Below are 17,880 nucleotides of genomic sequence, written 5' to 3' on the forward strand. Positions count from 1 at the left end.
CTTGGAGGAGAAAATAATATAAAATTGCATTAGATTGCAGAGAGATGCTTAAAGAAGAATTTCGTTTGGGCCGTTCCTCCCTCACCCCGGCCTTTGAGCTTACTTGAGCCAGCCAAACATTTCAACCAACTGTAACATAAAAGAGAGAGAAACTCTTGTGGTAAAGGATTAAGCAATGTATATCTAACCCTCAACGCAACAGCAAAAAAAAGAAAAGAAACCGAAATGGGAGAGAAGAAAGGCAGTACATGGATCCAAGATGTAGCCATGGAAATCACCAATGTCAGAAACAAACACAGACATTTGACAAACCTAGTCTGGGGAGAAGAGATCCAGTCCCTGGTGAGGACAATGGGAAGGAGATCCCAGTTGGATTGCCAGCTGATCAGAGGAAAATGCTGGAGCAGGAGTTTGATCTGAAGAAAATGAGTAGGCGCACCTTCATCCCCATACTGTGATTTTTGTAGTTGTTTATATCCCTAGATAAAAATGTCTAAGAGCCAGGCAGGCCACTTGGTGGGGGAGTGGGAAGGATGTTCAGTTTTAGACTCTGAAAGAGGAAGAGAGGATGTTAATAATGTTTAATTAAACTTAATTTGCCACAGACTACTGTTTATTGCCTACTGCTTGTTCTCCTCTGGAATCAAGGTTCATGTTTCCCCACAAATCACCTTTTCAGCTCTTAGGCTGCAGTCCTAAACACATGAAATTTACTCTGAAGTCAGTGCTAAGATTGGGTGCCAACATGGTGGCTGTTTGTTTTTGTAATCACAGGGCAGTATTGGGCCATCATTCAGTGTGGAATAGTGGGACACAGACAGATGTGGCCAATAGAGTTGCCAACTGCCTGAGAGAAAAAATGTCCTATCCTTTTAACAGAGGCTCAATCAGATGTTATTTATCTCGAGCTTGAGCTGCCCATTTCCACACATTAAGCCTCCGTTTAATGGAACAGGACATTTTTCTCCAGGCTTGTTGGCCTAATGACCAAGGATCACAATTCACCAAGATTTCTTTTGTACTAGACCTGCAAAAGACATGCCTATTCTTTGAGCTCATACAGGACAATTTCCTGGTAGCTTATTCTTTCTGTTAATTAGTGAGAGGCGCGAGGCTGTCATTTTGGTTTCCTTTCTGCCATCATAATGTCTTGGGCCAGCCCTATCCATGATACCTAAACAGTAGTTTGTCACAAGCACACAAGTTATATAGATTTCTCTGTAGGGGACCAGTGAAGATTCCTTTGTTGGACAGAGGCTTATGAGAATTACCTTAATTTCTAGCAAACATTTCATGGTTATAAAGCCATGGTTACAAAGCCAAAGCAGAGCATGTCCAGCAATCTCAGTCCTTTTGCCATCAAAACTTTCTGGTTTGCCTGTAGTGAACTACATAATAAACTCAATTAAAAAGATGTTATCACAATGCCTTTAAAAATTATGTTAATCTTTACAATTTTACAAAGCTCCTTTTTGTTGTTCTGCAACAGAGTAATACACCTACCCACCTCCGTCCTGAATGTATAGCTGTACAACAAGTTTCATAATCAGCAAAGGTGATATGCCAGTCTCCAGATTTAATATTTACACAGCTCCATCAGCCATGGCAAAGTTATCTCACCTATCACAATCATTAAAAAAGCTTCTGCTATCTATCAAGAAAGGGATTGGTGTTAAAACAAAATCCAAGCACAGAAATATTCTTCTTATATATTAAGGTATCTGCTGATAAAATACAATAGACATTTATAAAAGAATAACATAGGTTTGTTAATTACCTAAACATTATGTTCAGATAAAACTGATTGAACTTAAGATACATGGGGTTCACCACACACATAACTGGTTGCAGCATCCAGGTACATGTATAGTGTATATAGGATGAGAAAGGGACATACGTCATGTATGATTGCCACATGATGCAATAGTCTACATACTGTTTTCATGCTTCCTTCTCAATTAGGTGCTTTCATGTAGGAAATCAATAACATTCCAATTAAGGACCATTCAAATGAGCAAGTAGACCACTATGGTGCAGTGGCTATATCTGACCTAAGGAGAAGTCATAGATTAGTATTAAGATAGACTGTTGTTTTGTGGTTACTGTCAGATAAGGAACTGAGAGAACCAGGTTCAAATCACCAATCTGCCATGGAAGCTTACTGGGTAACTTTGGGCCAGTCACATACTCTCAGCCTAACCTACCTCACAGGATTCTTGGGAGGATAAAATGGAGAAGAGGAGAATTATGTAAGCCATCTTGAGTCTCCTTTGGGGAGAAAGTAAATGAAATAAAGATAAAATATATAACAGCAGATAATGTGATTTACATTCAGAAATATTCAGTCCCAGCATTTCCAGCTAGAAGGACTAGAGAAGAACTCTGCCTTAAGCCTTGGAGAATAGACGATGCTAAATAAGAGTAGATATACTAATTCAAATAAGGCAGTTGTGTTTGGTGGGAGGAATTCAGGTTTAAATGCCTGACATAAAGTTCACTAAAATGCCTTGAAAAGGTTAGGAGCACGAGTTTCACCAGCCTTGTCAAATAAATGAACTAAAAATAGTCAAAACACTTTGCAACTTCAAAGTGCTACTAAAACACAGAAGAAAAGCTCTTTCAGGTCTGCATTATTTTTATATCCCTCAAATCTTACCCTCATTAGTAATCCAAAGAGGTGCTCTAGTTCTTTAAAGCAGTCATTCTTTTTGTAATAAGACATATTTTGCAACCCATCTGTAATACCCAGACCATTCTAATCTTACATATGCTCAAAGAATGAAGACTGCAACTACCCAGAGTTATATAACAACAAAGTGATCCAACTGTTGGAACTGACTGTTGTTTAAATATGCATTTTATCGTAAATCCCATTAATAAGATTAGAATCCATTAAGGTAGCAATCCTATTACAAATTGTTCACAACACACACTTGAGCTCAACTTTAAATTTCCCAGGGATGGGGGAGAGGAACATGCTAAACCCTTCGCTCCCTGTTAAAGAAGCACTTAAATACATAATAAATATCCTGTACAAATAGTTTGTAATATTTTATCAAGTCAAATATCTTATTAGAAAACGAAGATGCTATCTTAAGAAGGAATTTTTGTACAGAATTTCATTTTGTACTGCACTGCACTCTAGATACAGTCTTAAATCACAGTGCTGTTACTTAGCTATGTATTTATAGTGTGTGAAAAACCAAGCCAAAACAAAAATACACATCATATACTGCATTCTCTCATAAACAAACAACCTTTTTTGGTTCAGCTGATCACTATTGGGTTGAAGCCCTGCTAAAAGAAAATGATTTTTTGTTACTGAATTCATTAACTAAATAAAGCATCAAGTATTCCTAATGCTTATGAAAGAATTGTACCCATTACTAGAATGCATGCCCTAATATCACTAACTTTTGCATGTGAAGGAGCATCTCTTTAGTTCCTAGCTAAATGAATGATCATTAATAGACTACAGTCTTGTCAAACTTAGTCAGAACTAGGATCCAAAGGTCTTCACAGTCACAATGTAGATAGTTTTATTGTTGGTCTGTAGTAGAAGAGCAATATTTGGGTCAAGTAGTACCTTAAAGACCAACTAGATTTCCCTGTCACGATGTAGTAGGGTTTGCCAGGTCCAGGTTTGGAAATTCTTGGAGATTTTGGGGGTGGAGCCTGGAGAAGGTGGGGTTTGGGAAGAGGAAGGGCCTCAGTGGGATATAAATCCATAGAGTTCACCCTTCCTGGAAGCCATTTTCTCCAGGGGAACTGATATCTATTGCCTGGGGATCAGTTGTAATTCCAGGAGATCTCCAGCTACCAACTGGCAACCCTACAATGTAGTTATGCTCTTCCCATTTTTGAAACAAGTAGCTAAATCTGCTCTCAAGGGTAGAACTAAGTGGATTTGCTTCCAAGTAAACATGCAGGAATAGACTGCGCATGTGCTTGGGGTATTAGTATTCAACAGCTGCCTGTCCAAAACCTTCCTGGGCAAATAGTCATTTGCCCTATTATAGACTGGCTCCCAAAGTCTTCCTGAAAAACAACATGTTGCCTAGATATCTTGATTGGTTTTAACTTGCTGCCTGCCTTTACAGGAGCAGATCGCTAGTTACATCCTCTAAGCCCTTTGACTTCAATAGACTTAGATGGGTGTAAGGGCTGTACTGCCAGATTCAAATTACCACTCCACCAGGAAGCCTGCTGGATGACCTGAGGCCAGTCACTCTCCCTCAGCCTAACCTACTTCACAGGGTTGTTATAAGGATAAACAAGAGGAGGGGAGAATGATGAATACAGCTTTAAGCTCCTTATAGGAAGAGTAGGATAAAAATATACTAAACAAACTAAAACTCAGGGTGGAAACCCTACCCAAAAGGCAACTGCCAAAAAGCCACAAAGAACTAGATACTATCATTTTTCATGGCCTCATGTCAATTGTTTTCAAAAGCAACGTGCATTTTTTTTATTCAGCTCAAAGATCTGCAGGACTGTTGGAATCAAAACGCACCAGATGGTTGTACAGACATGTTCTCAGGAAGGAAACTTGGGGAACACAGTGATGGCAATTGATAAAGCTGCAGATTTAGAACTCTATCTGATTTTTACATACATTTCAGCAAAATAAATAGGACAGGAGCTCAATTTTGTATAAATGCCACTGAGTGTTAATGATGACAGACTTCCATTTTATCTTCCTTCTAGAAGATGTGTGTGGCAAAATCTCCCTTGCCAACTGGCAGCATAATAATTCTTTAGTGCCCTGGATGGGCTTTAGACATTATCTTTTCCCCTGAAGACTGCTTGCTTGCTTATTTATTTACTTAATGAGTAAATAAACTTATTAAGTAAAGTAAATAAACTTACTGTATTTTTCCTCAATGGTGACCCAAAGCAGCTGACATCATTCTCCTCACCTTTATTTTATCCTCACAAAACCCCTGTGAGGTAGGTTAGGCTGAGAGTGTGTGACTGGCCCAAGGTCACCTAGCAAGCTTCCACGGCAGAGTAGGGGTTTGAACTTGATTCTCCCAAATTCCAGTCCAACCACAACACCACACTTGGTAGAGTTTACTGGAAAAAGAGGTGCTTCTAGTTGTTCTTTGAATTTCAAACTGGAAATTATTAGATAGTCTGCTTGTGATTACAAAATGCAAGAATCGTAAGTACAGCTTGACCTCCCAGTCCCAAAGCAGCATGAGAGGTTTGGCTTCCTAATTAAATTTGAGCTCATTTGTTTTTATGTTACTTTCTTGCTTTGCTAAGTACGTCACAAAACTGAAGGGACCCGAGGCTGATAAATGGAAACCATGCTTAGAAAAACTTCAAGCACTGTATTCTTAACTCACTGGAACTTTCTAGGCTTGGGGAAAGGACATTGTTCGTATATTCCTATCCAGACTGTAAAGACAACAAAACATTCCTAGGCATTAATTACAAGACATTGCTTGTTTTGTTTCACAGGATGAAATAAATAATCCATAGCAATTCGGATGACATTTGATATATCTTACTATTAGAAAATGAATTAATGAAGCTTTCTTTTCGTCCTAGAGCTGAGCCTGCATTCCCACTGGCTGGCTGCTTGCCTCCTGACCCTTCAACATCTTCCATCTCCACTATAGCCTTCCAAACTATGATCCAAAACCCTTATTTGGAAGTAAGTCCTGCTGTACTTAATAGGACAACTTTTAAGTACAGCATTTATAGTCAGAGTCGACCTTTCTCAGTAGATACCATCAGTTTGAGGCCCAGTTTAGAGACAGACTGTGCAGTCCTAAGCAGAGTTACACTCTTCTAAGGCTATGGACTTCTGTGGACTTAACTCTGCTTAGGATTGAATTGTAAGCAGAGGTACCAACAAGCTGAAGAAAAATGTCCTGTCCCTTTAATAGAGGCCTAAAGCGAGGAAATGGGCAGGTGAAGCTTTTTGTAGCATAAAGATAAATAACATTACCCTGTTACTAGCATCCCATTAAGTCTCTGATAAAGGGACAGAATACTTTTTATACAGTCTCTTGGCAATGACAACCCCCCAAATAAGTCAAGCAGTATGATTACATAATTTTTAAAAAAGTTTCCTGATTTAGTCATGTGAGGCTGAATGGCTACTATTCACGATGTCTTGAGAGAAGAGCAATCAGAACAACCAAAAGTCACTGTTAAGATGGAGTGCCATGGAGGACGCCATCACCAGAGATGAGATAGCCTCATTGCTCACTTCTCCCTGCAAAAGCACTCATCTGGAAATGTTAGAAGAGAGAGTGAACGTAGAAGAGAAGGAGAACACCTTTGTTTGAAGAGAGGGAGAACATAGACCCCACTCTAGGGCTCTGGTTCTTCAATGGGCATGAAGGGAGCTGGCTTAGTGTCCTACTTGCTCTTCTCATGGTCTAGGTAATTTCATTTCATAGAAAAAGAGCTGGAGGAACTCATTAGCATAACTCATTAGCATATGCCATGCCCCCTGACATCACCAGAAGTGTCATTAGCATAACTGATTCGCATAAGCCACACCCCCTGACATCACCTATCCTGGCTGTTTTGGACCCAATCCTGGCCATTCAGGGCCAAAATTGGACCCAAAATGGCAAAAAGGGACTGAAAATGGCACAAAGGGACCCAAAATGGTCAGGATTGAGTTGCTGCTGAATGGGAGAGTGATCCACCACCTGTCAGAGGCCCAATCCGGGCCATTTCGGCCCCAATCCAGGCTGAAACAGGCCCAAATGGCCTAGAATCAGGTGGGCAGGGCCACCTGACATGTGACCTCTTTGGGGAACTGCCAGAACTGCATTCCTGAGCGTTCCCCCTCAAAATGAGGGGGACATGCAGACACGTATAAATGCAGTGGCAGAAGTGAGGGGGACATGTCGAGATACGTTTTAAACTGCCCAGGTGAGCTACCCATAGTAGCAGAATTAGTGATTCTAAGGCCTGCAGTAAAAATCCAGAAACATGGGGAACCAGAATCATTGCTACCACCCACTGCTGGGCCCCTGCTGCACCTAGACCTATATACCCTACCATTTGGGTCCAAGAAAGGGGCAACCCCTCTCCCCATGTGAGGCAAGTGGGAGCTGCTGCTGGGTCAGCTGCTTCTGTTGCCCTTTGCTTAGGACAGCCCCTAGTTACTCATATGTAGTAGCTTGATAGAATATTATAGTATGTCTTTTGCCAAATAGGGCAGTAGGGTGGTGCTTAAAGCAGAAATATTTAGGATGGAAATAAGGAGAAACTTGATGACAAATAGTAAAAAGTGAAAAACTGTAAGATGGGGAAAATGATGATAAATAGTAAAAACATGAAAAAAACTGTAAGATGGGGCAAGTACTTTGTGGCTGGATAGACAGGCTACATTCAGACATCTTAAACATGAACCTACTTACCTGTCCACTCTGGTCATCTTCAGAGGTCCTATTTTAGGTGCATCTACCATCTGAAGCTAAAAGGGGGAAACCCAAGAAAGTGCCTTCTCAATTGAAATTTTGGAACTCCCTTCTTAGGAAATGTGTCTGTCTTCTTCTATTGTTGTCTTTTGCCAGCAGATGAAGACATTTTTGTTTGGTTTGGTGTGTTATCACTAACTCTTATTAACCGTCCTCCCTGTTTATGTGTTTATATGTTTTAAATTTTATATGGTTTGATTTTGTTTTATTTGTTAACAATGTTATGTAAGTACTAGCAACAAAGCCCGTTGTGGAAAAAAATACAATGGGCTCTAGAAAGGGGAGGGAGAGCAGGCAGGCATTCCCTCCTCCTCCATCACTGATCTTGGCCAGATGAAGGCAGGGGGGCAGGCATGGCCACCTCCTCAGCACCTGATCCTGGCTGAGCGAAGAAGGGACAGGCATTGCTACCTGCTCCACTCCTCATCCCTGACGGGTGAAGTTGGAAGCAGGCATTACCTCTAGCTCTGCATCTGATCCCCGCTGGGTGAAGAGGGGTGGGCATTGCCACCTGCTCTGCTCCTGATCCCACCTGGGTGATGGCGGGGTCTGGGCATTGCCACCTGCTCCTCTCCTGATCCCAGCTGTGGGAATGAGAGGGGCAGGCATTGCCACCTACTCTGCTTCTGATCCCAGCTGGGTGAAGGGGTGTGTGGGCATTGCCACCTGCTCTGCTCCTGATCCCACCTGGGTGATGGCAGGGTGTGGGCATTGCCACCTGCTCCTCTCCTGATTGAAAATGGGCATGAACCACAAAAAAACCAAACTATGAGGTTCGTGGTTTGTGGGTTTTCACAAACCAGGAACCACGAACTGGCACGAACTGGGGCAAGTTTACAAACCAGTTCGTGGTTTGTGGTTCATGGGGTTTAAATGCCCCTTTCCAGCCACTTAGCAGCAGCAGGGAAAGGAGCATTTGACAGTTTAAAGGGCCCTTTCCTGCCTTGCAAGGGGCAGGTCCCTTTAAACTATCAGCTGGCAGGTGGGGGGAATCCCCCCACCTGCCAGCTGATAGTTTAAAGGGTACGCAGAAAGAAAAGAAGTGGAAGAAGCACAATCGTAATCACAAAATACAATTATATTCCACAAAATTACATTTGCAAACTCCACAAACGTGCAGAATCACAATTCTTCCGCTACAATAGGTAAATGTGATACAAAAAATTCAAGCTGCAATACATGTAGGCAATAGGCTATGTGAAGGTACCAGTCAAGAGTCCAATTAAAGACCGATCGTGGTCGTATTAAGTAACAGTGAAGTGGGATAGTTTAAAGGGACCTGCTGCTTACAAGCGGCAGGGCCCTTTAAACGGCCCAAACCCCAGCCCGCAGCCCCCAGCCCCACACTTACCTTGCCCGGACGCCCTGCCCAGCTGCCCTGAGAGCCCACGGAGCCCCCCATCTCCCATGAGGGGCAGGAAGGCCATTTTTGGCTTTTTCAGGTGCCACACGGCAGCAGAAGAGGCCGAAAATGGCCTTCCCACCCCTCAAATGGCCACCGTGGCCATTTGAGGGGCGGGAAGGCCATTTCTGGCCTCCTCCGCTGCCCTGCGGGCCCACGTGGTGGCAGAACAGGTCAAAAATGGCCTTCCTGCCCCAGGCCCGCAGGGCAGCTGGGCAAAGTAAGTGTGGGGCTGGGGGGGGGCTGGGGTTTGGGCAGTTTAAAGAGCCCTGCCACTTGCAAGCGGCAGGTCCCTTTAATCTATCAGTTGGCAGGCGGCAAGAGGGGATCCCCCCCTGCCGCCTGCCAGCTAATAGTTTAAAGGGACTTGCTGCTTACAAGCGGCAGGAAAAGTTTATATGGCCATTTCCCTGTAGAAATGGCCATTTAAACTGCCCCTTTAATACAACCAAAACGAACCAGTAGACCAGTTCGTGGAAGTTCATGGAAACGAGCTTCCACGAACCACTGGTTCACGAACCACGAACCAGCCTGGTTCATGAGGTTTTTTTGGGTCATAATTCGATTTGTGCCCATCTCTACTCCTGATCCCAGCTGAGTGAATGAGAGGGGCAGGCATTGCCACCTACTCTGCGTCTGATCCCGCTGGGTGAAGGGGGGGTGGGCATTGCCACCTACTCTGCTTCTGATCCCACCTGGGTGATGGCGAGGTGTGAGCATTGCCACCTCTCCTGATCCCAGCTGGGTGAATGAGAGGGGCAGGCATTGCCACCTACTCTGCTTCTGATCCCGGCTGGGTGAAGGGGTGCGGGCATTTGCTCTGTTCCTGATACCAGCTGGGTAAGGTGGGCAGGCATTAACACCTGCTCTGCGCCTGATGTCACCTTGGTGATGGTGGGATGTGGGCATTGCCACCTTCTCCTCCTGATTCCAGCTGGGTGAAGGTGGAGGGTGGGCATTACCACCTGCTCTGCTCCTGATTCCAGTTGGGTGAAGGTGGGGGATGGGCATTGCCACCTACTCTACTCCTGATCCCAGCTGGGTGAAGGGGGGCGTGCCTGCTCCATGCCTGATCCTGGCCTGGGCTTTCTGCCATGGCACGCTCTCTGGAGGTCTGGCTGCCTCATCTGGGCTTCCCTCCCCAGCAGCGCCCTCAGGTGCTGCACCAGGGTAGGAAGTGAGTTGTCTTGAATACACTTAGCCTTTAATATAGTAGGATATGTATTTTAAATGCTTGTTGATGTCTGAAACCTTTTAATGTTCACAGCCTTGTTGGGCTGTTCACAGCTAGAGTTAAAGAGAAAGGTAGCATAGGAATGTTTTAAAGAAAATTATAAATAAATGAACCTGGCTTACTGTTGCATTCACTCGGTTGCCTTACTCCTCCATTCTTTCCCCCCAGCCCTCACCCCTTCATGTACAAAAACTCCAGGTTAGAAAAAATCTCCAGTGACCTTTGATGTGTGAAGGCAGGTATGAAGTCAACTGAAGTTAGTTTCTCTGTGCAGACTGAGATTCTAAGCTTTCCCTTGTGCAGGAATGAGCTCTGGTCAAGCTTTGTGCACCTGTATTCAGATACCATCACGATCTGTGGAAGATTGGAGAAGGGAGAAAGATGCATATGAATCGCAGCAATAAACTGGATTGGCTTAATAACCAAAACTTACATTGGAAAACAATATTACAAATGAAAGCACTGCAGTTAAGTAATGTAAACAAAATGAAAGAACTAGTAACGAAGATACAAGTTTAGACCCCAGGAGACCATCCAGAGAGGCAGTGTTACTCAACCTCCAACTCTCACATTTCTCATTGCTTTCTTATGCGCTATTCTGCTTCTCTGAACAATTTTTACTTAGTTCATATTACATTTAATCTATGTATTTTAATATATCTTGAACAGCCAAATAGCTTGGTAGTTCACTCAATAAAACACTTGTTTATCATTTAAATGTGTATGTATATTAAGGTTACCAACCTCCAGGTGGGACCTAGAGATCTCCTGGAATTTCAACTGATCTTCAGACTATCTGTTCCCATGGAAAAAATGGAAGTTCTGTAGAGCAGACTCTATGGCATCAAATCCCTGCTTGAGCTCACTTCCCTCCCCAATTCCGCCTCCCTTCTCTGTTCTGAAATATCCAAGAATTTCTCGAGCTGGCAACCTTCGTATTCATTCTCAGTAAGTTTTATGTTCTTTATTTCATTTTAAGTTAAACCTTGATCAGCACCAAGTGGGAATCACTGTTGGGACTCTAAGGAACTCCTTCACATACTCATGAAAGCTCGTATTGAAATAAATGTTTTTAGTCTCTAAGGTGATGCTGGACTTTTTTATTCAGCAATCTGGAGATACATTATTTATTTCACGCAGTTGTATAAATCACTTTGCTTCAGCTAAAAAAATAAGCCAGCTCACAACATGTACACCAAAATATTAACGATTTCCCTTGATTATGTTTTATGACCCTGTGGTCTTTTATAAAGTTTTAATATCATCTGGATGGCTGGGCAATTAATGAAAATCTGAGCTATTTTTACAGCGATTCACTCCAAACCAGCAAGGGACATTTCCTGATGTTGACGGTATGAGGCTTGAACACTAGTAGTTCATATGCTGTGCCACTCTTAAGCAGTTGCACTATTCTATAGGCTTAGAAGGGTGTGTAAATATGTATAGAATGGCACTGTCAGAATAGATACACATCCTCATCCACATTGTAATGATCACCTGAGTCCCATTGCTCTATCTGGATGTGCCTTTTTATTTTATTTATTTATTTATAGTCCATGTTTCTGACAGACACTCAAGGCGGATTACATAGTGTGAGATTATTACAATCAATATCAAGGACATTGGGCCCAAAATGGCTGAAAGGGGCCCAAAATGGCCAGGATCGGGCCTGAAATGGCTGAGATTTGGCTGCTGCCAGATGGGGGAATGTTCCCCCACCTGGCAGTTGCCCGATCAGGGCTGTTTTTGCCCCAATTCAGGATGAAACCACCCAATCCAGGACAAAATGGGCCCAAAATGGCTATTTTGGGCACATCTGGGCCTTGATCGGGCCCAAAACGGTCCAGATTGTGTCAGTGCCCGGCAGGGAAGGGGTCCTTCACCAGGCACCGTTTCAATCCTGGCATTCTTGGCCCTGATCCTGGCCAAAATGGGCTACAAATGGCCGAGCCGATACGGCCATTTTCCTGTGTTCATTTCTGCAGTCCCTTTTGACCCTAGAAAAGTCATTTCTGGGGTTGCTGGACCTGAGCAAAGGAATAGCCATGAGAATCAGGCGGCTGCAGTAAGGAGGCCAAAATGGGGCTGAAATGGCTGGGACCGGGTCGGTGCCAGGCAGGGGAGGGTTCCCCCGGCCATTTCAGCCCCAATCCAAGCTGAAACGGGCCCCAAATGGCCAAAAATCAGGTGGGCAGGACCACCTGACACGTGACCTCTTGGGAGAACTGCCAGAACTGCGTTCCTGCACGTTCCCCCTCAAAATGAGCCCTGGCAAGGATCCAATACAGAATTGAAGAAATGCTGAAACAGAGCATAAGCAGCAAATTTAGGACTTACATTAGACAACATATAGCTACCCAGTAGGATCATACTTGAATCACAGGTAGCACATAGGAACACAGATAGGACATAAGGCAACATAGTGGTGAAGTCTATCATCCCTAACTCGTTAGCGAAGCATCTGAGACCCTCTCCCTACAATATAGCCCTCCTATCTGAGTACCTTTTGAATAATTCAGTTTTGATACAGATGAACATCAGTTGCTAAGCATGACTATTTGAGTAAAACTGGAGCTGCAGAAAATAAATTCCAAGTGTAAACTCTGCAACATAGACCCAAATTAGTGCTTCCAGCTGGGCTGGGTTTTTAATTAAAGCTCTCTGGTATAAAGGATGAGCTTTCATACCTAAACTTTTCAGACTTACAGAACACAGTGGTATATCTCTGTAACTGGCGTATGCTGCAGTCTTTTCCTATACGTTGCCTTATAGATTGTGTTGATAAGATAACCACACCCAAGGTAAATGAAGAGTTTTCAGTAACTGCAATCCTTTGTACACTTGTCTGAAAGTAAACTTAATTATATTTAATAGGACTTATGAATAAACATGCATAGGATCCAGTTGCAAATGATGATTTTTGAACTGGTAAACTTGCAACCAAAGCTAATTACCATCTGTACAAGAAAACTATAACTGAGCAGTGCTGTCAAAAATGATGACTGTGTTAAGCTGTAGCTAATTTGTTCATGTAGTTCATGCCAGATGTAAAAAGAAGTTATCAGATTGTACATGTATTTGGAAACAAGGGCTGTTAACGTCAATGGGATTTTCTTTTACACATCTTATGTTTAAAATTGCAGCCTGGCAATTCATGGGACCATTCCCCCCCCCTTCTGTGACATAAAAGAATAAAAATCTATTTTTTATCACTTGCTCTAAAAATCTGGATGTCTGATCTAGACTTTTAAGTAAAATAGTTCTGGTATTCTGATAGTTGGATTTATTCAGATAAAGGTTGCAGCTGCAACTAAGCACATTTATAAAGTACTAAGTCCTTTTTGAACCCCATAGGATTTATTTCCACATAAATGTGCCTGAGATGGTGCTTTTACACGCAGAGAACCAAAGAGAGGTAGGAAAAGGAAATGAAAATTATCTAATGCATATATAAAAACAAAACTTAAAATTGCACAATACTGAAAATATTTCTAAAACAATGACTAAATGCATAAATTTTGAAGAGAAGACCAGGTGCATTTTGACAACAAAGCCCACAATTGTAAGAACTTTTTCCTGGGAATAAACCCCGCAGAATAAAATGTAATTTAGGATTGATTCCTAAGTGTTGCCCTATCAAACAGCTGCACAAGGGTTCAGGCTCTTTTGAGGACACAAGCTTTGCATGCGGTTCCTAGCATCTCAAGTTAAAATGTCTCACGGAAGAGCTGAGGAGCTTGAAGTGGTAGAAAGCTGACGATGCGGTAACATACCCACTGTCTGGGTCAGTATCAAGTGCCCTCAAGTCATAGCTGACGCATGGCGACCCCTAGTGGGGTTTTCATGGCAAAAGACTAACAGAGGTGGTTTGCTATTGCCTGCTTCTGCAACCCTTCGTCGGAGTTCTCCCATCCAATTACGAACGGAGACCGACCCTGCTTAGTTTGTGACATCTGATAAGAGCAGGCTCACCTGGGCTACCCGGGTCAGGGTGAGTACTAACTAGCTTTGCGGTCAAGACAGAAGAGCCCATCCCAACTTGAGTGACCAGCCGCAATGTCAAGCGAGCTCTGGTATCGATTATGCAGAAAAAGGAATTTCAGCAAGGTCGTGGGTTTTTGCCTAAAGCAGGCTCGACCTATCGCATCAACCGGTTTACTAGTCCAGCTCTCTTGACGGATTTTATACAGCCAAGTGGAGTGCGACGACCCGACCCCCTAAAAACTGCACGTCCAGTGTGGAAGGAAATGCAACAGAGGTGTGATTCTTAGATGAAACAAAAGCAGGCTGAGAGACAGAGGGGGTGGGAACAGATCGTGTCTCACAGAAAAGGCATGGGATGTATATCTCTAGTTCTTTTTTGCGATGGTTGTAGCAGAAAACTTCTAGCTTACGGCTAGGGAGCAAGTTCCCCGGAAACCACCGTTTCCGAGCAATGCCGCCAGCTGGAAAGTTGCTTGCCTTGAACGAGGTCAGCTGACGGCGTCTCTCCCACGTGATTCTTTGCTGAGTATGGCTGCGCCCAGGCAGGGGCTCTTTTGGGCAGTTCTGACTTGGGTCCTCTGGCTGGGGTCGGCGACGTGTCTGCAGGCCGGCGATGGAGACGGCAGGCTCGGAGAGGGAGACCGAGGAGCTTGTGGCTGCAGCGGCAACCGGGCTAGTGGTGGGGAAGCGGCGGCACAGAAATACTCTCTGGAAGCTAGTGCTCCCCTGCAGCGAAACCAGGAACTGGGGACCGTGCAGTCGAAAGACGAAGGTGGGCAGGTAAGAGAAAGGCGATCGTCGGTCGATGGCCTCGTGTGGGTGTGAGGAGAGAAGGGGAGAACAATGCAGAAACTAACTGTTCCAGGGGATTGTATGGCTATTTCTATCACCCTCCGGTTATCGACCGCAGGGTCAGTGGATGTCATACCCAAGTTCAGATTCTATCTCTAGTCTCTGTTAAATTCCCGTCGGGATTTCCTGAAGCAGTTGGAAAGAGATGGGGAAAATCATTGGGATAGTGTCTAGCTCCCCGCAAACACAACAGTTGTGATGAGGGGCCAATATGGTGCAGTGGTTGGGGCACTGGAGTAGGATTTGGGAATCCCAGGCTTGAAACCCCATTTTGCTATGGAAGCTTGCTTGGTAACATTGGGCCTGTCAGCTGAATCTACTTCACAAAGTTATTGTGAGTTGAAAATGAAGGAGAGGGAAATTATGTAAGCCCCTTTGGTTTCCCTTTGTGGAGAAAGGTGGGGTATAAATGAAGTTAAAAAAGTAAACATAAATGCATTGTGAGGAAGTCATGTTTTCACATTAATGCCGTCAGTGCCTTACCACCTTTTAACATTTTTTGGAAAAGGTCTGATTTGCACTTTCTGCTATGGTAGTGGAAAGTGCTATCGTGTCATAGCTGACTTTGGCAAGCCAAGCCCTGCTCTCAAGGAAAGAGAGTAGCAGAGGTAGTTTGCCGTTGCCTTCATCTGCAACCTTGGACAGCTTTGAATGTCTCCCGTCCAATTATTAACCAAGGCTGATTCTGCTTAGCTTCTGAGTTTTAAGGAGGCTTACTTGTGCTGTTCAGGTCTGGGCATGTAACACTGTAGCATATATCAAACTGTTTATGTGTGGTGTAACATGTACCAACAGTATAACTCCTGGTAGCTTGATTTTTCCAGTACTTTGTGCTGCTCTGTGATCTTGATTATGCACTTGAGTTTTCTTATATAGCCATATGCGACCAAACTGTGATTTGTTGTGGATCAACATAAATTAATGGAGTATCCTACATGGCTGACATTCAGATAGTCAGGTACTGCAGCCTCATTATGACTATCGGGGCTTTCCGGGACCTTAGGTGGTTGACTTTTTAGTGGATAAACTGGAGGTCGCAGTTAGATCCATCAGAAAGCAATATCTGCACACTCGGTAGAGATGGAAAATTCTCACAAGATCTAAATGACATGCTGATGTCTAGGAAATGAAATTGTGACGTGCACATTTTTAAGGCCTGACATTTGATTCTGTTGCCTAGAAATTTCAAAGGCGTTACTGCTGAGTGTGATCTCTCTTCACAAAGGTTCTATACACCTAAGTGCAGATTGAGAAGGTGTTCTCTAAAAACTGAAAACTTTGTGTTACATTCCTAAAAGCAGAGCCAACATCTAAGAAGTGTAACTGGGCAAAGGGTAACTGCTATCAGTGCTTTAAAAAAAAAGTCAAAGGTCACTTCTATGCCATTCATGTACAGTGTAGCTATTCCTTAATTTTTTTCACCTAATTTGTTTATTTCCAATTCCAAACAAAAACTAAATACAGATTTAAACAGATAAGCATTAGCTTTACCCAAAGGGAGTAGGCTTATACAGATTTACTTCAGTAAATTACTCAAGCAAAGCATTCTTTGCCAAAACTGTACAACTTCCTTATGTTCATTGGTTCCTTAACATTTTGGTAAAATATTTACACTGTCGATCTTGTTTCGGTTTTCTTAAAAGAAGGCAAGATGGCTGAACATAGCGCTGCTTTTTTGCCTGATTGTGTGTATGTTACTCTTGGAAGTGTTCACAGAACATAGTTATCCATGAGATGAGAGAGAACTCCTGCCGAGGTCAGCATAAACTTTATTATTGACAAGTGCACTGAGTTCATTCTTCATGCGTTGTGGCCAGTCCACAAAGTACAGTAATTTGCTGTCATGTGATGGCCACTAGCTGTTAAAAGGTCTTTACTTTATTTGGTATTTAGCCTGCCCTCCCCACAAGCAGGCTCAGGACAGGGTAGAACATTCATAAAATATATAATTATATAAAAACAATTAAAATCATATAATAAAATAATAACTCAGATGGCCTATTGCACATTCCAACCCTCAAATACAAAGAGGGAGACACCTGGATGGACGAGATGTCATTGGATAGGAGAAGGCGATGGGAGGCTCAGTGATGGTCCTGATACTGGCCTCAACCATATGCCCAGTGGAACATATCCGTCTTGCAGGCCTGCCGAAATGATACCAGATCTTGGCGAGCCCGAGTGTCTTCAGACAGAGTATTCCAGCAGGTTGGGGCCAGGACCCAAAAATCCCTGGCCCTGGTTGAAGCCAAACGAGCCTCCCTGGGGCCAGGGATCACCAGCAAGTTCTTATCTGCTGAACAAAGTGCTCTCCGGGGTACATACGGGAAGAGACAGTCCCTCAGGTATGCTGGTCCCAGTCTGTTTAGGGCTTTAAAGGTCAACACCAACACCTTGAAACGGACCCGGAACTCCACGGGAAGCCAGTGAAGCTGCTGCAAAACTGGTGTAATATGTGACCTGAATGGAACGTCCATCAGGACCTGAGCAGCAGCATTCAGGACCTGCTGTAGTTTCCAGGTCAGACCCAAGGGTAGCCCTGCATAGAGGGAGTTACAGTAATCTAGCCTAGAGGTGACTGTTGCAATTTAGGTGAATGGAGGATTGGTCCATTGATGGCTATCGGCTGCGACAGCTAAACAGAATGTCTGAATGCCAGTGTTGGATGGAGGGACAGCAGTGGGAGGTTTTTGCCTCCATCTATGCCTTGCTTTAAAAGTCTTCCAGTGGTATCTGGTTGGCTGCTGTGTGGAACAGGAAGCTACTTTGAACTACTTAAGAAGACTGATACAGGTTAAATATGGGGAGGGACGCAAGAGCGACGCAATGAAGGAGATGCCTTGGTAAAGTTTAGGAATCTCATTTCAGAAACGTTTTCTGGAACAGGTCTGGTATCTGCCAGGAGTGCTTGTAGGTATAGAACGTTATTTTGGCTTCTCACAGAGTGCTGGCTCCTG

General features: G+C 43.6%; 1 protein-coding gene across 1 annotated transcript in view; it reads left to right on the forward strand.

Moving 5' to 3' along the window:
• The first annotated feature begins 14,571 nt into the window (after positions 1-14,571).
• Positions 14,572-17,880, forward strand: part of SUMF1 (sulfatase modifying factor 1) — a 93,999-nt gene continuing 90,690 nt past the window's right edge. Inside the window, exon 1 of the mRNA XM_054976235.1 lies at positions 14,572-14,851. Within this exon, the coding sequence (XP_054832210.1) occupies positions 14,600-14,851 (252 nt within the window). The 5' untranslated portion in view covers positions 14,572-14,599. The remainder of the gene's footprint in view (positions 14,852-17,880) is intronic.

The sequence above is a fragment of the Eublepharis macularius genome, chromosome 4 (assembly GCF_028583425.1).
Source record: "Eublepharis macularius isolate TG4126 chromosome 4, MPM_Emac_v1.0, whole genome shotgun sequence".
In the NCBI taxonomy this organism is placed as follows: Eukaryota; Metazoa; Chordata; class Lepidosauria; order Squamata; family Eublepharidae; genus Eublepharis; species Eublepharis macularius.